Source organism: Alligator sinensis, unplaced genomic scaffold, assembly GCF_000455745.1.
Source record: "Alligator sinensis unplaced genomic scaffold, ASM45574v1 scaffold186_1, whole genome shotgun sequence".
Lineage (NCBI taxonomy): Eukaryota > Metazoa > Chordata > Crocodylia > Alligatoridae > Alligator > Alligator sinensis.
This window is the reverse complement of record NW_005842904.1, coordinates 365,391-388,169: the sequence shown is the minus strand read 5'-3', so window position 1 is coordinate 388,169 and position 22,779 is coordinate 365,391. Positions and strand designations below refer to the sequence as shown.

Here is a 22,779-nt window from a genome sequence, read left to right as displayed (position 1 = left end):
GATCTTCCAGGGAGGCCCTCCCAACAGACAGCAGTACTCACAGTTGTTTGGTGCGATGTTCTATGGGGCTTCACCTCCCCTACACCCCATCCACTCGCCAACAGGGGGAATATCTGTTAACGATGATCTTCGGCCCTGTAGGATGGCCCGGGGCCTGCCTTCCTGGTTGCTGTTGCTTTTCCCCTCTTCTCGGGGTTTTCTTTGCTCAAAATAAATATTCCCCTGAGGAGGAGAGGGCTGCAGAGCTGCCTCCCTTACCCCTGCCTTCTCTAGGAGGCTCAAATGCCTCCTTCTCCCTGCTGCACGCAGGGAACTTCAATGTCTCCTTGAGCTCCACTTCCATGGGGAGCTAGAGGGCTTCCCGTGCTTTGCCTCTTGCAGGGGGCTTAAAGGTTTCCCAGGTGCTGCCTGCAGGAGCCACGCAGGCTGTGTCGCTTCCTTCTCGAGCCGGAGCTGCAACCCGCCTAGCATGCTGCTGGCCCGCATTCTGTTTCTCCAGCTCACCCCCCACCCTACTTCAGGTGGGGCTTTTAAACTTTTCTGCAGTGGCCAGTACAGCCGCTGGGAGTAGCTGATTAAACAGCCGACGTAATGCCAGTTCACGCGGCTGCGGCCGCTGTCATGGCTCCTGCTCCAGCTGCCCTGTGGGAGGTAAGTTATCCCTGCTGGGGGTCTGTTCCCTGGGTATGGGGCCTGTAGGGGTTACTCACTCCCCTTCGAGAGCTTGTAGTGGTGACTCTTCATCACAGTCTGGTTTCAGGGGGAGTCAGTGCAAGGCAGTGGTCCAGTCATTGAGTTGATGGTCTGGTCACTGAGCAGGATCTAGTTTTAGGCCTGCTACCATTATGTCTCAATCACCATCATTCATCTTTATTCACCCAGGAACCAATTTCCATAGGAGGGGTAGGTGTGAGTCATAGTTGCAACACAGTTACAATAGGGTATGCCTGGGCAGGGGACACAAAATGGAGACTTGACATTTCAAGACGGAAACTTAACATTACAAGATTGAGGGTTGACATTACTTTGGTTAACATATAGGAACAGGCCTAAATCATACAATATCAATATAAAACACTGCAAATCAATACAAACATAGCAGGACACTATTTACAATATAAAAAGGGGCTTATTACAATAATGGACTACAAGAACTTAGTTTACCTATGACTATCTATAACTACTTATAAGGAATAGAGGGGGCAGAGAAAGAGTCAGAAATGGTTGGGGAAGGGAAGGGAGTGTATTTTTAAATAAAAAATAAAAACGGGGGGTTTTGCTACATGCCTAGGATTTCAGAAAACTTGACTAAAACTTAGCATCCTTGTACAAAGCTCTACCAGTGCTATGCTGTGTGGCTCTGAACATATTTTTATTCTTAGTTCTCTTTTGTATTTAAATGATCAATTCTACAGGGGAGGAAACTAAATTTTCTGTGGCCCAATTTCCAGGCATCAGGGTTATACTCTTTGCTATATAGTGGTACAAGACATGATCACCATCATCCATTAGTTTTGGAAATGTAGAGGTGCCCTCTTTCTTGGTGTTCTCTAGGACCATCTCTAATAAAGCACTCATGACAGTGTGTAAGAGGGAAGCTGTATATGTGTAACTGTGCTAGGTAATTATGTGTCCCCAAACATCATGGTCTTCAGAGAGAAAGACTTAGGAAAAATCAGGATCCTATAAATATATAATCAAATGTCTTAAACAGGGAGAACACTGGGGAAGGCATAATTCCCAGAAAACATTACCTCACTTAATGATAATATTAAAATTATATAGGGCAGAACTTAAACCTTGTATTATTTAAATACAGAGATACATAGTAATGAGCCAGCCTTCACACATTGCTATTATGTGACGTAGGGAAGTGGTCTCACTGATACTGAGAAAATCCAGATAAGGATCCTAAGCAAACCATGCTTCAATATCAGTAAGAAATCACAATTTCTTGCAGAAGAAAATAAAATATTTGTTGGGCTGGGTTTCAGAGTATTCACTAAACAGAAATGTTTACATGATTTCAGCTTTCTACAATTCCATTTTGGTCTTTCGTTGGAATAGAAAACTTACTTCTTATGGACAGGTACAGTCATGGGCTCTTTCGTAAACTTATTATTCTGTTATGTTTAATACCTGCCATTTTCTATGCCTCACTCTCTTTTTGACTCTCTGCCTCCAGTATTTTCTCCCAGTCCATGACTTCATTTAGTCCGTGGTTTCATACCCACCAATCTACTCTTGTGGTTACTCTTTCACCATTTTCTTCACTGTCTTCTTGTTCTCTCGTCTCCCCACTTTCCTTCTATTTGGTAGTGTCTTTAAGCATTGTGTCCATCACCTCCTCAGTTTTTTGTGATATAACCTCTTTTAGACTGAATTTCCATCCCTAGCTGACCTTTAATCCTTCATACTATTTTACACATCCAGCTGACACCCTGAAGTTAGTGTCTTCAGAACTTATTCTCCTTTTTGCTATTCAACTCTCTTTTGTCTCCCTTTTTAAGCTCATTGTCCAGATGAGTCTTCTGGAATTGTAACTTCCATGCCTTCTCACACTTTGCTGTTTCTCTCCTCTCCCCTGCAGTAACATGCCGGTGTTTATCACAGTTATGTTGTTTTCTCATCTGTGATGTCTTTAAAATCAACTTTATTACTAACTGGGCACATCTATATGAGATCCTACTTCACTGTAGCGATGATCTATGGAACCCTAGCATTGGCAAGCACTAATCATGATCCCGCTGCTATGGCACAGTAGCAACAAGCTACTTCACACTAGCTCATTGCTACTGCACAGTAGGTTTGGAAATGGCCCATGCACCACTGGGACTGCTCACTACCAGCAGTTACGGCACAGTGAGGCGCCCGTATAGATGCACCCACTGATTAGCACATTATGTGAATTTAAACTGGTTTATTTCCACCACCCCAAAATTATACTTGTGTGTGTATGTGTGTGTGTGTGAATTATATATATACTTCACTGAATTTAATATTTTATTTACATTTTTCAAGTTTAAATTAAAACAAACACCACCCCCCATAAAAAACCTTCCCCTTCCCTCCCTTCACCCTCCATCTGCTCCTCTCCTTCAAAAGACCCTTTAAACTAATGTTTCCTTCTTTTCAGCATCTAATAATGGGAGCAAAAACTAAAAAAAAATAATGATATAAGCCCCATGGAGTATTTACCTTGTACTATTTCCATGATTGTCCTTTAAGACAACTTGAAACTTCTCTATGCAAGTGAACATTTGTCACTCCCCCACACCCCAAATTCCCTACAGAGTACTCCTTACAGTGCATTACAATTTTATACTACATCAGCATTTATTAGTGCTGCTTCTGGTGGTGACGCTTTTGCTGCTGGTGATGATAGGATTATCAAGGAGTATTTTTCTTACAATTAGTTTTCTCTAGGTTTTCAGGTGTTTCCTTATCTGTGGAACTTGAGTGGGAGTCAGAGGACTTTAGTATCATTCAAGGGTTTTCCATTACTGTGTGAACTTAAGTAAATTATTCAACCTCAATGACTTAGTTTTCTCAGCTCTAGCAAAGGGAAAGTTGGTGAAAGCACTTTCCAATCTATTGGCAAGATAGATATATAAAGAAGTAAGGTTTCACAGATATCTACCTCTGTTCATTTGGAGCAAGAAAGAATCTTACTTATAGTTACTTGAGGTGCCAGAAAAGTAGGAATAAGATGTGGCTGCATGGGGCTACTGCCCAAATATCAAGTAATTCATTAAAGTGATATGAATCATATAGTCTAGATTTTTATTACATCAAGTATTCTCTCTCTTTCTCTCTCCCGCTCTCCATTTGATGCTGCATATCTATCTATCTATCTATCTATCTATTTTACTTTCATATACTTAAAACAATGTTATTTATTTCTATCTACCCTGTATTAGATACTAAGTTTTCAACCCTCTCTTCTGCCAAGAAATGTGAAGTAGCAGAGTTACTCCCAGAGACATGAGAACTCTCAGAGGTGATGAGAGATATCTTCGCATTGCTGATCTTAATTAGTGTTGCCAGTGATGGCAGTATAGCCAGGCTTTTGGTTCATGTCAATAAGTATTGTAGTTATTAATTTTAAAACTTTTGTGCCAGATCCTGCCCTCTCTTCTTCAAGTTGATGTAGTTTGATTAACTTTGCTGGAGAGAAAACAATACAGTTAGGGGAAAGGTTGTTTTGTTCATAGCACAGGGAAGGAATGTCGCAGTGTCACTTGGTTATCATTCTGTATCAGTAGGAGATAGCTGTTTATTTTCCCTTTTGGCTTTGGAAATCTCCCCCCATATTCACAGAGTTTTGAGCTGCTCAGGAAGTAATAGATCATTGCCTTAAATATTCCTTCATCTGTAATGACCCTGAAAGAGAGAGAGAGAGAGAGAGAGAGAGAGCTTTCTATCTTTTGACAGCAGTTTGTATATGATGATGGAAATGGATGGTCTGAGACAGTGAACAAGCTATCCCCTTAGCTATACCAGTGAAAACCCCAGGGGTTCACAAGATTTGATTCATTCTTGCTTTTCTTTACTGAAACTCTATCAGTGTCAATGGAGATGCTCTAGAGCAATAGTTCTCAACCTTTTCACATTCCAGGTACTCCTCTCCAGACTTGAGGCACCCCTTCATATCTTTATATGAATTGACCAACACTCCATTTCAAGAAATATTTTATTTACTATAGTGCTTATCTGTTTTTAGAGATAATGCAATGGAGACAGGGCAGCCGACAGACAAGGAGAATCCTGAGACTACACATATCTCCTCATTCCAGCTGATTTCTTCACAGCTTGCAACACCCTTTGAAAGGTCTTGGAGAGCCCTAAAGTACCCTGGCACCCTGGATGAGAATCACTACTCTGGAGTAAAACTGAAATAAGAATCATGAACCAAGATATCCTCTTCTTTTAGTTATTTTGACATACTTAAATTAAAACAAAAAGTATATTAGGCTTCCTGATTCTATTGATTTGAATAGCATTTTTGGTACTTAAGTGTCTTAAGACTTTTGAAAACCAGACACTAATATATTCCTTGTTTTGTTTCCTATTTTGCAGAGATTGGAATTCTGTCTTTGGCTCCAGCTCTTACTTCTCTGACGCTGACATGAGACTTTGTGTTTTCATTATTTTGCCTGTACTTTGTATTTAATACAAGGAGATTTGGGAAAAGAAGGTGTAGCATAAACTAGGTCATAAAGCAGATGGCAGTTCCCGCGCCTGCGGCCGCTGTCATGGCTCCTGCTCCAGCTGCCCTGTGGGAGGTAAGTTATCCCTGCTGGGGGTCTGTTCCCTGGGTATGGGGCCTGTAGGGGTTACTCACTCCCCTTCGAGAGCTTGTAGTGGTGACTCTTCATCACAGTCTGGTTTCAGGGGGAGTCAGTGCAAGGCAGTGGTCCAGTCATTGAGTTGATGGTCTGGTCACTGAGCAGGATCTAGTTTTAGGCCTGCTACCATTATGTCTCAATCACCATCATTCATCTTTATTCACCCAGGAACCAATTTCCATAGGAGGGGTAGGTGTGAGTCATAGTTGCAACACAGTTACAATAGGGTATGCCTGGGCAGGGGACACAAAATGGAGACTTGACATTTCAAGACGGAAACTTAACATTACAAGATTGAGGGTTGACATTACTTTGGTTAACATATAGGAACAGGCCTAAATCATACAATATCAATATAAAACACTGCAAATCAATACAAACATAGCAGGACACTATTTACAATATAAAAAGGGGCTTATTACAATAATGGACTACAAGAACTTAGTTTACCTATGACTATCTATAACTACTTATAAGGAATAGAGGGGGCAGAGAAAGAGTCAGAAATGGTTGGGGAAGGGAAGGGAGTGTATTTTTAAATAAAAAATAAAAACGGGGGGTTTTGCTACATGCCTAGGATTTCAGAAAACTTGACTAAAACTTAGCATCCTTGTACAAAGCTCTACCAGTGCTATGCTGTGTGGCTCTGAACATATTTTTATTCTTAGTTCTCTTTTGTATTTAAATGATCAATTCTACAGGGGAGGAAACTAAATTTTCTGTGGCCCAATTTCCAGGCATCAGGGTTATACTCTTTGCTATATAGTGGTACAAGACATGATCACCATCATCCATTAGTTTTGGAAATGTAGAGGTGCCCTCTTTCTTGGTGTTCTCTAGGACCATCTCTAATAAAGCACTCATGACAGTGTGTAAGAGGGAAGCTGTATATGTGTAACTGTGCTAGGTAATTATGTGTCCCCAAACATCATGGTCTTCAGAGAGAAAGACTTAGGAAAAATCAGGATCCTATAAATATATAATCAAATGTCTTAAACAGGGAGAACACTGGGGAAGGCATAATTCCCAGAAAACATTACCTCACTTAATGATAATATTAAAATTATATAGGGCAGAACTTAAACCTTGTATTATTTAAATACAGAGATACATAGTAATGAGCCAGCCTTCACACATTGCTATTATGTGACGTAGGGAAGTGGTCTCACTGATACTGAGAAAATCCAGATAAGGATCCTAAGCAAACCATGCTTCAATATCAGTAAGAAATCACAATTTCTTGCAGAAGAAAATAAAATATTTGTTGGGCTGGGTTTCAGAGTATTCACTAAACAGAAATGTTTACATGATTTCAGCTTTCTACAATTCCATTTTGGTCTTTCGTTGGAATAGAAAACTTACTTCTTATGGACAGGTACAGTCATGGGCTCTTTCGTAAACTTATTATTCTGTTATGTTTAATACCTGCCATTTTCTATGCCTCACTCTCTTTTTGACTCTCTGCCTCCAGTATTTTCTCCCAGTCCATGACTTCATTTAGTCCGTGGTTTCATACCCACCAATCTACTCTTGTGGTTACTCTTTCACCATTTTCTTCACTGTCTTCTTGTTCTCTCGTCTCCCCACTTTCCTTCTATTTGGTAGTGTCTTTAAGCATTGTGTCCATCACCTCCTCAGTTTTTTGTGATATAACCTCTTTTAGACTGAATTTCCATCCCTAGCTGACCTTTAATCCTTCATACTATTTTACACATCCAGCTGACACCCTGAAGTTAGTGTCTTCAGAACTTATTCTCCTTTTTGCTATTCAACTCTCTTTTGTCTCCCTTTTTAAGCTCATTGTCCAGATGAGTCTTCTGGAATTGTAACTTCCATGCCTTCTCACACTTTGCTGTTTCTCTCCTCTCCCCTGCAGTAACATGCCGGTGTTTATCACAGTTATGTTGTTTTCTCATCTGTGATGTCTTTAAAATCAACTTTATTACTAACTGGGCACATCTATATGAGATCCTACTTCACTGTAGCGATGATCTATGGAACCCTAGCATTGGCAAGCACTAATCATGATCCCGCTGCTATGGCACAGTAGCAACAAGCTACTTCACACTAGCTCATTGCTACTGCACAGTAGGTTTGGAAATGGCCCATGCACCACTGGGACTGCTCACTACCAGCAGTTACGGCACAGTGAGGCGCCCGTATAGATGCACCCACTGATTAGCACATTATGTGAATTTAAACTGGTTTATTTCCACCACCCCAAAATTATACTTGTGTGTGTATGTGTGTGTGTGTGAATTATATATATACTTCACTGAATTTAATATTTTATTTACATTTTTCAAGTTTAAATTAAAACAAACACCACCCCCCATAAAAAACCTTCCCCTTCCCTCCCTTCACCCTCCATCTGCTCCTCTCCTTCAAAAGACCCTTTAAACTAATGTTTCCTTCTTTTCAGCATCTAATAATGGGAGCAAAAACTAAAAAAAAATAATGATATAAGCCCCATGGAGTATTTACCTTGTACTATTTCCATGATTGTCCTTTAAGACAACTTGAAACTTCTCTATGCAAGTGAACATTTGTCACTCCCCCACACCCCAAATTCCCTACAGAGTACTCCTTACAGTGCATTACAATTTTATACTACATCAGCATTTATTAGTGCTGCTTCTGGTGGTGACGCTTTTGCTGCTGGTGATGATAGGATTATCAAGGAGTATTTTTCTTACAATTAGTTTTCTCTAGGTTTTCAGGTGTTTCCTTATCTGTGGAACTTGAGTGGGAGTCAGAGGACTTTAGTATCATTCAAGGGTTTTCCATTACTGTGTGAACTTAAGTAAATTATTCAACCTCAATGACTTAGTTTTCTCAGCTCTAGCAAAGGGAAAGTTGGTGAAAGCACTTTCCAATCTATTGGCAAGATAGATATATAAAGAAGTAAGGTTTCACAGATATCTACCTCTGTTCATTTGGAGCAAGAAAGAATCTTACTTATAGTTACTTGAGGTGCCAGAAAAGTAGGAATAAGATGTGGCTGCATGGGGCTACTGCCCAAATATCAAGTAATTCATTAAAGTGATATGAATCATATAGTCTAGATTTTTATTACATCAAGTATTCTCTCTCTTTCTCTCTCCCGCTCTCCATTTGATGCTGCATATCTATCTATCTATCTATCTATCTATTTTACTTTCATATACTTAAAACAATGTTATTTATTTCTATCTACCCTGTATTAGATACTAAGTTTTCAACCCTCTCTTCTGCCAAGAAATGTGAAGTAGCAGAGTTACTCCCAGAGACATGAGAACTCTCAGAGGTGATGAGAGATATCTTCGCATTGCTGATCTTAATTAGTGTTGCCAGTGATGGCAGTATAGCCAGGCTTTTGGTTCATGTCAATAAGTATTGTAGTTATTAATTTTAAAACTTTTGTGCCAGATCCTGCCCTCTCTTCTTCAAGTTGATGTAGTTTGATTAACTTTGCTGGAGAGAAAACAATACAGTTAGGGGAAAGGTTGTTTTGTTCATAGCACAGGGAAGGAATGTCGCAGTGTCACTTGGTTATCATTCTGTATCAGTAGGAGATAGCTGTTTATTTTCCCTTTTGGCTTTGGAAATCTCCCCCCATATTCACAGAGTTTTGAGCTGCTCAGGAAGTAATAGATCATTGCCTTAAATATTCCTTCATCTGTAATGACCCTGAAAGAGAGAGAGAGAGAGAGAGAGAGAGAGCTTTCTATCTTTTGACAGCAGTTTGTATATGATGATGGAAATGGATGGTCTGAGACAGTGAACAAGCTATCCCCTTAGCTATACCAGTGAAAACCCCAGGGGTTCACAAGATTTGATTCATTCTTGCTTTTCTTTACTGAAACTCTATCAGTGTCAATGGAGATGCTCTAGAGCAATAGTTCTCAACCTTTTCACATTCCAGGTACTCCTCTCCAGACTTGAGGCACCCCTTCATATCTTTATATGAATTGACCAACACTCCATTTCAAGAAATATTTTATTTACTATAGTGCTTATCTGTTTTTAGAGATAATGCAATGGAGACAGGGCAGCCGACAGACAAGGAGAATCCTGAGACTACACATATCTCCTCATTCCAGCTGATTTCTTCACAGCTTGCAACACCCTTTGAAAGGTCTTGGAGAGCCCTAAAGTACCCTGGCACCCTGGATGAGAATCACTACTCTGGAGTAAAACTGAAATAAGAATCATGAACCAAGATATCCTCTTCTTTTAGTTATTTTGACATACTTAAATTAAAACAAAAAGTATATTAGGCTTCCTGATTCTATTGATTTGAATAGCATTTTTGGTACTTAAGTGTCTTAAGACTTTTGAAAACCAGACACTAATATATTCCTTGTTTTGTTTCCTATTTTGCAGAGATTGGAATTCTGTCTTTGGCTCCAGCTCTTACTTCTCTGACGCTGACATGAGACTTTGTGTTTTCATTATTTTGCCTGTACTTTGTATTTAATACAAGGAGATTTGGGAAAAGAAGGTGTAGCATAAACTAGGTCATAAAGCAGATGGCACTTCTGACCACCTAACAGAGCAGTCTGGCAGAAACTTTGCCTCTTCTGAAAAAAAATGTATTCTGCTTAGGAAAATCGAGCATCACTGAAGGGAAGCAGAATGTGCAGATTTTGAGAAAACCCTCGGGTATTTCTCATTAATATCTCTGCAGCCCTGTTAATGGAAGCATTGCTGCTCAGAAGGGAGCATTTACTTCCATGTCTTTAAACTCCAAATTAAACATGCTTAGAAGGATGACCTGGGAAAATGAAACCTTGATCACTGAGTTAATTCTCCTGGGGTTCTCCAGTCTTCTTCAGCTCCAGGTTCTGATGTTTGTGGTGTTCCTGGTTACTTATTTGATAACCCTAATTGGTAACATTCTCATTGTCCTAATAACAATGGTGGATACTGCCCTACAAAGCCCCATGTATTTCTTCCTCCGAAATTTGTCCTCCCTAGAGATCTGCTTCACGTTAGTCATCATCCCTAAAATGTTGGTGAATCTCCTCTCAGATAACAAATCTATCTCCTTCCCTGGCTGCATGTTGCAAATGTATTTTTTCTTCTTCTTTGGCAGCACAGAATGCTTTCTCTTGGCAGCCATGGCCTATGATCGCTATGTAGCTATATGCCACCCACTGCGCTACACAGTTATTATGAGCAGGAAGGTGTGCATCCGACTGGCAGTGACTTCATGGATCTCAGGCATTCCTGTGGGGACTGTGCAGACCACATGGTTGTTTAGTTTTCCATTCTGTGGTCCCAATGAAGTCAATCACTTCTTCTGTGATAGTCCCCCAGTGTTAAAGCTGGTGTGTGGGGACACGTACCTCTTTGAGATGTATGCTGTGACTGGCACAATTTTAATTGTACTGTTCCCCTTCATTCTTATCCTGTTCTCCTACATTCATATCATTGCCACCATCCTGAGGATGCCCTCAGCTGAACGTAGACACAAAGCATTCTCCACCTGCTCCTCTCACTTGGTGGTTGTGACTCTATTCTATAGCACAGCTTCCTTGACTTATTTCCGGCCCAAATCAAGCTATTCCCCAGACACTAAGAAGCTTCTCTCTCTGTCCTACACAGTCTTCACACCCATGTTAAACCCCATTATCTACAGCTTGAGGAACAAAGAGGTAAAAGGTGCCCTAAAGAAAATGATCGGTAAGAAAATATATTCATGGAAACTGTAAATGAGTTTTTAAGCAGGTGAATATTTCTGGCAACTTAGGCTACAAACAGACTTTGCATTTTTGCCACCATAAAAACTGCCCCTTCCTTGTCATACCACAAATGCCCATTGTTGTGGTGGTGACAGTTTCTGGTAAAAATCTGGGTCACTTCTTTGTGGCAGATGTCTGTTTGCCTTATGGCTGGACAGCACAGGCAACCCAGAGATGCCCACACTCTCCAGCCACCTCAGACAGGTACTCTCAGGGCTCCAAGGTCCCAATCTCTTGTGGTTTCCATGCCTGCAGACATGTTCTCTGAGTCTGCAAATGGTAATATGATGTATGAGATGCAGGAGGATCCTAGGAGGCCCTTACCAACTGCCACACCCCGTGCTGGGCAGCAGTGACCACAAGATGATCAAGTTCAGGATCCTGACATAAAGAAAAAAGGAGAGCAGGAGAGTATTGACCCTGGACTTCATAAAAGCATCCTTTGACTCCCTCAGGCAACTGATAGGCAGGACCCCTGAGAGACCAGTCTGTGTGGGGAAGGAGTCCAGGAGAGCTAGTTGTATTTTAAAGAAAACATACTGAGGGTATAGGAACAAACCATCCCAATGTGCAGGAAGAATACCAAATATGCAGGTGACCAGCTTGGCTTTGCAGAGGACATTTCAGTGAGTTTGACACAAAAAAATAGGAAGTTTGCAAGAAGTGGAAGTTTGGACAGATGACTAGGAAGGAGTATAAGAATCTTACTCAGGCATGGAGGGATGAAATCAGGAAAGCCAAAGTACAACTGGAGTTGAGAAAATCTTGATGTGTACAAGTCCACGGGACCAGATGCAATGCATCTTAGAGTGCTGATGTGATTGCAGAGAGGCTGACCTTTATCTTTGAAAACTCATGCTGATCAGAGGAGATCCCAGATAATTGGAAAAGGGCAAATATAGTGCCCATCTTTAAGAGAGGGAAGAAGACAGATCCAGGGAACTGTAGACCCATTCAGTTTCACCTCGATCACTGGAAAAATCATGGAGCAGATCCTTAAGGAATCCATTTCTAAGCATTTGCAGGAGAATAAGGTGATTAGGAACAGTCAGCATGGATTCACCAGGGGCAAGTCATGCCCAACCAACCTCATTGCATTGCAGGATGAGATGACTGGCTCTGTGGATGCAGGGAAAGCAGTGGGCATGGTATACCTTGAGTTTAGCAAAACTTTTAATATGGCAGTCCCAGGCAGGCACACATTACAAGCTGAGGAAATCTGCATAGGATGAATAAACTGAAAGGTGGATAGAAAGCTGGCTGGATTGTTGGGCTCAATAAGTAGTGATCAATGACTTGAGATTTAGTTGGCAGGCAGTATCAAGTGGAGTGCCTCAGGGATCATTCCTGAAGCTTCTTTTGTTCAGTATTTTCATTAATGATTTGGAAGATAGGAATGATTGCACCCAAATCGGTTTGTGGATGACACCAAGCTGGGGGACTAGTAGATACGTTGGAGGGCAGGGCTAAAATTTAGAGTGACCTAGGAAAGTTGGAGGATTGGGCCAAAGGAAATTTCTTGAGGTTCAATAAAGACAAGTACATATCCTGCACTTAGGATAGAAGAATCTCATGCACTGCTACAGGCTCAGGACCAACTGGTTAAGCAGCAGAGCTGCAGAAAAGGACAAGGGGGTTACAGTAGACAGAAAGCTGGATATGAGTCAACAGTGTACCCTTGTTGCCAAGAAGGCTAACAGTATACTGGGCTGCATTAGCAGGGGCATTGCCAGTAGATCAAGGGACGTAGTTCTTTTCCTCTGGTCTGCACCAGCGAGGCCACACCTGGAGTACTGTGTCCAATTTTGCCCCCCTCCCCCTCCCGCCCCACTACAGAAAGGATGTGGACAAGTTGGAGAGAGTCCAGCAGAGGACAATCAAAAACTTTCTCACTTAGAGGGTGGTGAAGCACTGCAATGGGTTAAGTAGTGAGGTGGTGGAATCTCCATCCTTAGAAATGTTTAAGATCTGCCTCTACAAAGCCTTGGCTGGAATGATATAGTTGGTGACATTCCAGTTTTGAACAGGGGGTTGAACTAGATGACCTCCTGAGGTCCCTAGCAAACCTAAATTTCTATAATTCTATGATTCTGTATTGTGGTGACACACCTGGGGCCATTTTCCCACAGGATTGGGCTAAGGAAGCCCCAGGAGCAGCAGGAGCCTTACCCTGCAGCAGAACAGTGATATTTGTTTTTGCTGATCGGTCGGATCAGCTTTGCCAGAACACATTCCCACACAGCTGATGCTATAATAAAAATTATTCCAATCTTTAGCCTTAGGATCTTATTACAAGGCAATTTTAGGTGGCTTCTTTAGTTCTTAACCCTTGGATTGGCTGCATATTAACACCTTCATGTTATTTAAGGCACTTGTTATTCACCTCAAAATTACACCACTTCAAAGTTACATCACTTCAGAGCAGGACTATCTCTAATCTGCATAATCTTGCTGCTTTTCCATTAAGGTGTGGCCACTCACCAACGCTATTCTGCCCAAATTGAATCCTTCTACTATTACAAGATGATGTGGCATTCACTCTGCCCAGTGGGAGCAGCAGCTCACTGGGCACATTGGGTAGGTGATTAAGCCCATGGAAATCTTTAATTGATGCATTATTAAGCAATCTAAGCACTTAATTAGGGTCTAAAATAAAATATTTTATTAATGTAAACTATGCTCATTGTGACTTGCAAGTAGTATCAACTAATATACATTATTAAATAATACCAACTATAATAAAATAATAATACCAGCTATATACATTTTATTTAATATCAATTATATACAATTTATTCATTTTATTAACTAATATCGTCTAAGCACTTAAACTCTAAATTGAAATATCCTATGAAAATGAATCTATGAACAACTTGAATTGTAACTAATATGACTATATACTCTTTATTAATTAATACCAGCTATATACCCTTTAATAAAGGACAGTCCAAAAAAGAGTTTTATGAAACTGGGTGCATCCTGTTCTACTAAGGTGTGGCCACTCCCCTATTCTGCCCAAGTTGAAGACTTCCAGTATCCCAGGATGCTCCAGGGCTACAGCACTGTGCCTGGAGGGAGACGTGAGCTGGTCTGGGCAGTAGCAGGAGGCATTGTGGCTACCAGGTGCTCCAGGGCTGTGGCAGTCACTTTGCACACTCCCCTCACCACTTACCTTCTGAGTGGTAGCTCTGGTTCTGGTGCAGTCAGTAGCAGTGGTGGCCCTGGCTCTAGCTCAGCTAGGAAGTAGCAGCAATGGCAGCTCTGGGTCCAGCTGGGTCAGTGCCATAGAGACTGGAACCAGAGCTGAAGCTGAAAGTAAGCAGTAGGGGCAGAGGATGGACAAGTAGGTGGTGGGGGCAGACTGTACAGTCTTCTCCAGACTCCTCCCAAACCACATACCACATAGTTTCTCCCATGTACCCTTCCCAACACATGGTCTCCCCTATGCTCCCCCCCCCATGCCCTCTTCTCCCTTCCCCCTGCTTTGCCCCTCCTGCACCACACAAGCCATCCCATCCCAAAGCAGGTGGTGGCTCAGCTATGGCTTATTCCTGAGCCTGGGGACTGAATCAAGAACTCAGAGCCACCCACCCCACATGGAAACATAGGACCAAGCTGCAAGAGTCTATCAATCCCAGATAGGCCTTATCAGCCATCTTCAGACCCACAGATAAGACCATCAGGGAAGACTATCATTCTTAACCACAAGGGATTGCCAATGAATATGATGACACCAAATATGGTATTGATGGTAGTGATGCCTGGGGTGTTAGAGCAGCTATTGCACCATCACTAAAATAGTCCATGTCAGAGCAGTGGACTTGGACCAGGATTCTGCTCAATATAGAGGGCTACTTTCTAATCTACCTCTGAGGTGCATAAATGGACTAAACTGTCTAAGTGTGATTATATTCCACCCTGTTTGAGTTGCTGAAAAATTCTTAATTTAAATGGTGAGTCCATCCTCCTCCTCACTCCTATATTCTTATGACTCAGTTTTGGGGGTTCACAGGGTAGTGTGTTATAAAGGTAGATTCATGAATTGATTTTCAGAGACTCAGGGTGGTATAGAATTGTAATCCGGTGCATAAATCTGTTTGCATAAATAGGAGGCAGAATAAAATCTGGACCAGAGTTCTCTTATTCTACGCTGCCTTGAAGACAATATGTTATGAGACAGAAGTCAATCATGGCATGTCTACACACTTCCCTGCCTGAAATTCCATGTGTCATACACTAAAATAAACAGAATATAGCCACTTTAGAGAAATGTTATGCATCTTGGACTGTACTAAATCTCCAGGCCTATTGGAAACTAAAATGCCATAGATCTTTTTTTTTAGTTCACTAAAACTGTTAATTGTGGATTACATGCAAGTGGAACATAGGACTGTGCACAATTTTGCCACCCGTTTTGTTTTGATGCAGTTTTGAGCTGTTTCAACCTTGAAAGAGCAAAATCGAAATGAAACAGGGAGGCTTGAAACGGTCAAAATGAAACAGGGCAGGTCGAAATGTTTCAAAAAGTTTGAAATGTTTCGAATTTTGACTATGAAGCTGGGCTTACCTTTAATGGTTTCCCTGTAGGAAAACAGAAAGTAAAGCAAGGGGAGGGAAGGGAAGGTGCAGGGGAGGGGGGAGGAGTTCTCTCATTATTGACATATGTAGCTGGCCAGTGACTGTCACCCTTTTCTGAGGTCCCTTCCAACCCCAGTGCTCTGGGGGAGGGACAGAAAAACTTCATAAAAGGCAGCATTGTTTGAACTGCCCTGTTTTCTGCTTTGGGGTCACTTAGTGAGCTGTCTGTTCTAGCAGCTCACTGTCACACCACTATGCCTAGGAGCACTGATTTTCTAAAGGATTCCCTGCTTGCTACCCTAGCAAGAGGGATTTCAGAATACCGTCTTCTTGTAGGTGCTTTTATTTTATTATTATATTCATTGATTTATTCTTTTGAATCTTATACTTACATTGGATAGGGTTACTATAGAATTTACTATATATGTTTGTTTTTATATGTTCATTTTTTCCACCACACCACTGCTTTTTAATTTATCTACATACAGAGATATTTCTATCAGGTTCGTAAATTTCATTACTGCACCTCAGCTCACTTTGAATTTATCTACACATAGGGGCATATTTCTATTGGGTTTGTAAATCTCATCACTGCGTCACACCTACAGTTTTCAGTTTATATAGGAACACAAAAACATCTATATCTTTCTTGGAAAGGAAGACATGAAACACATCATGAAGCGTGGTAGAAAGGCAGGTGATCACACTGGCCAGCCTTCAGGAGGGATGGAAAAGGGGGTAGAGGGAGAGCTGTAAGTCCCATCCCCCGCCCCCCCACCACCACCACCAAACTGAGATGCAGCCTCTTTCCTCCAGCTGAAAGCTGGAGGAAACCTACAAGCAGCCTACAAGCAACCTACAAGCAAACCTACAAGCAACCTACAAGCAGCAAGGAAATAGTAGCAGTGCCACAGTCACTGCCTGTGCCTGAGACTGCATCCCATCCACATGCAGCAGCTATAACCCCTCCCACCCTCACCATGATGACAACCACAACCAGCAGCACCAGCACAGCAGCCTACTCCACCCCTTTGTCACTTCCCATGCTAAGCCTTCCAATGCCAGAAGAAGAGCTGGAGCTGGATCTGGATCTTAGTGCCCTAGCAAGGGAAATTATGGGGAAGAAGGGGGAATCAGCTGAGTTTGTGCTCGACACCCATCAAGTTTCCCTTCAAACCAGATCTCCTTCCCCAGAAGGCACTTCAGAGGAGCTTTATGTAAAGGTGGAGGCAAGTGGCTCAGCTGAGTCTGCTCCTCCTCTTCCTGTGTGTCTGCTTGCTGAGGAGGGGGAAAGTACAGCAGCATCCACAGATGCACCCGGACCCTTAGAAGTGAGCGGGTAGTGTGGTCTGGGATCATTTTGAGCTGGCAAATTATTGCACATACACTATCTACCTGCACTGTTGAGCCAAAACCAGCCAGGGCAAGGGAACAAAACATATGACCACCATCTCCGCAGGCACCACCCCCTTGCTCTTGCTCCTCCTCAGCCTGGCACCAGTGGGATTAAGGCCAAAGGGAAGTCCCCCACTCGCTCCAAAGCCACCGTCCCCCCAAAGCAGAGGCAGGCCACACTGGAACAGTGGGAGAAAGGAGGACAGAAAATGGGGCATGTTGCAAGGCCAAGAGAAGTCACCCAGAGATTTGGGAAAATGCTTGCTGTCAATGGCCAGCCCTTCTCCTTCGTTGAGTGGAGCTCTCCTTCAAGCTGAGGTGCTGGATAAGTCCCACACAGTAGCAGGGATCATGGGGACCATGAACCACCTGGTGGAGGCATGGCTTACTGGGCACGGCAGCTCACCCATGTCTTCATGGTCACCAACAATGGGGCCAATATGGTCAAGGCAGTCTGTGATGTCAACTTTGTTGGCATCCGCTGTGTGGCACACAAGTTGCACCTTGTTGTCAGGGACACCTTGGAGGGGGACAGGGCTGCTGGTGATGGTGCCAGCACAACCAGAAAGTTAATTTCCAAATTCAGGAAGGTGGCAGGCTACTTCCACTGGAGCATCAAGGGGGGCAAGATGCTGCAGGACAAACAAACAGAGCTGAACACCCCACAGCACAAAATCATGCAGGATGTAGTTTTGGTGGAACTCCACATACCTGATGCTCAAGAGGCTGGTGGAGCAACAGAAGGCCATCCATGAGATGGCCCTGCTTGGGGAGATCAGGATCAGTGACCCCCTGAACAAAGCTGAATAGGATACCATCTCCCAGATCTTGGTGGTCCTCAAGCCCATTCTTGAGGCCAACAAGAGCCTCAGTGCTGCTGATGCCCTCCTTAGCCAGGTGATCCCCATAGTGAGGGAACTTCAGAGCCAAATGGAGAGCTTCCAGGGCATTAATGTTCTTGGCTGGGGCAGGCTGCTGTTACCAGATGTGCAGGCACTGGTGAGGTGGCTGAAGGAAGGCATCAGGAAATGGCTTGTGAACCAGTACGGTCCATGTGCTGCCCACCATGTGTGACCCAAGGTTGAAGGGAACCGTATGTGGCAGCCAAACACTGAATCAGTGGACGGAGGTGCTGGTAAAGAAAGTCAGGAGGCAGAATGGCAGAGGTGGGGGGACATGGAACAGGGGGATTCACTGTCTCATTCTAGCATGCGAGTCCTCCACCACAGGTGCTGCCAATATGGGCTAAGAGCATGGCTTACATGGTGAGATCCAGAGCCACCAGACCCCAGCATCAGGCAAGTAGTGATCATGCCTTGGTGGCTGCTTATCTTGCTGAGGATGTGGAGCCACTGCTGTGTGACTCCTTGGTTTACTGGGCAAGCCACAGCCCGGTGTGGCCAGATATGTCCACTGACCAGTGTGCCAAGTGAGAGGGTCTTCAGCATCACTGGAGATGTAGTGACACTCCACTACACCTGCTTGGATGCTGGTTTGGTGGAGCAGCTGGTGTTCCTGAAGGTGAACCTCCCGCTGCTGGGGTTCCCCAAGCTTCAGGTGCAGATGGACTGAATGCCACCCTCCTCACTGTGTCCACACCTATTTCCTTTTTTCATTTAAAAAACAAACAAACAGATAATGCCTTGCTTTCAGCTTGAGGGGCACTAACTGCATTACCAGACATCAGGGGAAGAACATGTCCCTGCTGAGCTCGTTCCCCTGCCAGGACAAATGTGGAGGTATGAGATGGGGCCATTGGGAAGGAGGAGGCCCCAGGTCCTGGGCATGACCACTAAAACTGCACCCGGCCAGGGTACGGAGGCCTGGTGGGACTGCTGATGGTGTGACAGTCCCATAAATGCCAGGAACAAAGATTCTTTGGTGAAAGGCGGGTAGGAGGTGCCATAACCTTAAGCTAACACACTCACACACACAGTCCTGGCTGAGGAATGCCCAGACCTGTCACGTCTTTGACAGGCCTGACGCTTGCTGGTTGCAGTGAAGTTGTGAGGCTCCTGGTGAGCTCAGCTTAGCTGCCTGGGATGCCAGCTTTCAGGTTGAAAAACCCTTTGTCAGGATGAGGACCCTTTGTCAACCTGTGGTTGGTCCTGGATGGAAGGAATGATAAAGAAGCCAGAGGCTAGCCTGGCATGCAATGCAGGCAAGAAAGCCAGTCAGTGAAAATGGAAATGGAGGCATCAGGGGGAGAGGGACAGGCTGGGGTGGAGGGTAGGGGCAAAGCGGGATGTAGCAGCAAAGGTAAAAGTGCAAAGGTACCTGGGGAGATGTCCGGCAGGTTGCAATGTGTCAGAACTCCACTGTCTAATCTATATTGAGTCCATGATTTTCTTTACCTAGGAGACTAATGAAGTGAAGGTCATAGGCCCAGCTGTGAAAAGTAGTTGGTAATTTGTTCCCTCTCAGGATCAGGCATGGGAGACTGCAGGCTGAGTGTTTTTTTGGTGAGTAATGTGCCACACAGGTAGGCATTGTTGTGTTTCATAGATTCTGGTGTGCAGTTTGTGGGGGTACTGAAGATAGTTGGCAGGTTTTGTGTTTTGAGCTGTAGGAAGTTGGCTTCAGTTCTAGTGGTGAGGTTAGGTGCTTGTTTGAAATTACAAACCACTTATCAGAGCTGTGCCTATGAACTGCACTTCATCAGCCTCCTAGGTAGTAGGTACAGAAACTCATGGACTCAATATTTCTCTAACTATTCCATTTTTTTAATAATAAACATACAAACATAACAACACAAGATAAGCCATCACACACACCATGAGTAACATATATTCAACACAACATCTTTACTTCTTGCTGCCAATTCCTTTATAACAAGAAAGGCTCTGTGACAATTCCATTTGGCTACCTTAGATGCTGCTGGTGGTGCTGATGCTATTGCTGTTGAGCCAGCTACATTATTTTCACCTGCCATCCTTTACAGTGGAGGACTAAACTGAGGCTGTAGGGCAGGAGGAGACCTCACTGGGGTACACTGCCGTGTTGTGCAGAGGCCCCAGTGCCAGGAAGAGCACACCTGAACACACACACACAGTGTCACAAGCACCCATGTCACACATCTTGCCTGCTGACAGCCAGAGGTGCGGGGCCCCAGAACCCCGAGCCCTGCTGCACCTGTCTTGTTGAGAGCTGGCAGGCTTCATGGCCGCAGCAAGGCCTGGTAGCGAGGCCTGCAGTGGTTCCCCCTTCACGCCAAGCCAGACAGTATCACAAGCACCCATGTCATGAGTTTTGCCTGTCGACAGCCAGAGTTGCAGGGCCCCAGACCCCAGAGTCCCACTGCACCTATCTCATTTAAACTTGGCAGGCTTCATTGCCACAGCAGGCGCTAGCAAGCCTGCAGTTTTGACCCCACTATGGCTTCACACATACAAGTGACATGAGTTTTTCTCTCAAGATTTTGGAGTGCAGTTTCTCTGAACTCCCTGCACCTATCATCTTGAAACATGGCACATATTGTACCCTCAGAAGAGGCTACCATTTCTGCAAGTTTCATGCAACTCTGACCAGAAATGACAAAGTTATAGCCTGTTTCTACCTTCCCCATTATATCCTATTGGCAAAACGTTGAAACAGGGTGGAAATGGCAAAACGTTTTGATGGAACAAAACAGAACAGCTGTTTCAACTTGAAACAAAATTAAAAAAAAAAACACTGTTCTGTTGAAATGTCAAAATGCTGGTTGAAACGAAACACTTCTGTTTTGCACAGCCTTAGTGGAAGATGCATTGACTTAGAAGATGAAATGTTATTTTTTATATATTACAAAGAGATTTCAGTGCAAGGTAGGCAAGGTCAAGGATATAAGAAATACTGAAGTACATTAAATTAAATAATTTATTCTCTTCAAAAAATAAACTTTATTTATTTAATCTTAACAATGTAACAAAATACTCTCACTACATGTTTTATTTGGGTTTCTCTCCTAAGCACAGTGTTAATGAAGCAATTCCAGGTTCCACTACATGGGGTTTTGGCCCAATGGTTTCAGTGGAACTACATTATTTACAGCAATTAGGGATCTGGAGCAATATCACTCTGCTAATTTACACTGCCTGAGAATCTTGGCTATTGATATGAAGAGAACTATGTTGGTAAATGTCATGGGTTGCATTCTATTCCTTTCTGGTCACCTAAAGGGCCAGTTTTTGGTCATCTGCCTAAGCTTATACAGAAGTAGCTATTCTGATTCTCAGTAGTGTGGATATGCTGTGGCGCTATCCACATACAAGTATATACTGGGCATGGACAGTGCACTGTACACTGGCCACCTATATGTTCAAACCACTTGTTGACACATACCAGTGTGCACATCCAGAAATAACAAGTGGTAGGTGTTAGGAGAAAAGACACCCCTCTGTTTTGGCTGAATGGTTAGGACACTAGCCAGGGAAGCCATGGACCTGAGTTCAGCCTCCCCCTTCCAGGCCAGGGGCAGAACCTAAGACCTCTAGTTTCCGAGGTTATTTCCATGGGTAACTCCTCAGGTTTGGGGGAAAGGAGTGGAGCATACTATCTTTTTCTTGGCAGTGTGAATGCCCACTCTACATCCATATGTAATTATCCATGTGTACAGAACTACAGCGCCAGAAACAGAATTTCAAACTGTGTGTAAGTGGCATTTTAGACACTTAGGAAATTATGTAGATGACCAAATCTTGACACTTAGATGACTAGGAAAGAATAAAAATTCACCCCTAAGGACGTCAGTTTGTAAATTCTAATTTGGAAACGAGACATCTAAAAGTAAGAGAATGCAAAATCATTCAAAAGCATGAGAAAGAGAAAGAAAGAGGGAGGAAAGGAAGAGGGAGGAAGGAAGATACATGTTTGTAAATAAATATCTCTACATAACTCTTTAAGTAACTAATTAACCCACAGGAAAATTCATATAAAATATGGATACATGCCATGGAAGTTCCTGGGTCAAACACAGACTTAACAAAAATGAGGTTGTCAGATTCATGCTGAATGAATTTTGGATATAAAATACAAGCACTGGAGAGTCTTTTCTCATTTACAGCATTGAAATCTGGAGTCAGGATTGGAGAACGATGACATTAAATAAAAATACAAGCATTGTTACTATAGATTAAGGCAATGCAAGGAATAAGGGGTGTGGCAAAAAGACAGAAATTTGATAGACACATTTATTTTAATAAAAAATCTGAAAGTGAACCTTGAGTACTTGTTACCTAAGAAGTGGTCCAATCAAGGATGTATGCACAGTGACTAGCATTAAACTTCTCATTTAATTCATCCATCAGATGTACTCTGCTTGAGCTCCTTCCTGTGCATATTAGTTGCTTCTCCAAGTTTGAATAAAAAGGAAATAAAACAACTAGAGCTAACCAGAATTTTATTTCTCATGAGAAATATATATATATGAGACATGAGAAATATATATATATTTGTCAAAATGACATTGTTTTCACTAAAGTTTATGATCCACTGAAAGCAGGAATACTTTATTCTAAATTCAAATTTGAAAGGCTCACCCTTAAGGTAAGTGGGGGAGGGATGTTAGCAAGAACTAGACCACTTGTAACACATTTCATAAGCTACAATTTTAATATGAAGGAACCAGCAGACCAGCTTCTTTCTAATAAGTTAGTGGCAAATTGTGTGTCATGTTTCAGATTGTGATTCTGTTTCTAGGACACTTCAGACCCACTGTCTCAGTTAAGATTCTTCACCAGAGTGGCCCACACTGC

The 22,779-nt window shown here is 42.8% G+C and overlaps 1 protein-coding gene across 1 annotated transcript; it reads left to right on the top strand.

Annotated features, from left to right (window-relative positions):
- Positions 1 to 10,099: 10,099 nt before the first annotated feature.
- Positions 10,100 to 11,044, top strand: LOC102379071 (olfactory receptor 10A4-like). Its single transcript, XM_006035984.1, has one exon. It carries the CDS (start codon positions 10,100 to 10,102, stop codon positions 11,042 to 11,044), a length of 945 nt encoding a protein of 314 aa, XP_006036046.1.
- Positions 11,045 to 22,779: the final 11,735 nt, after the last annotated feature.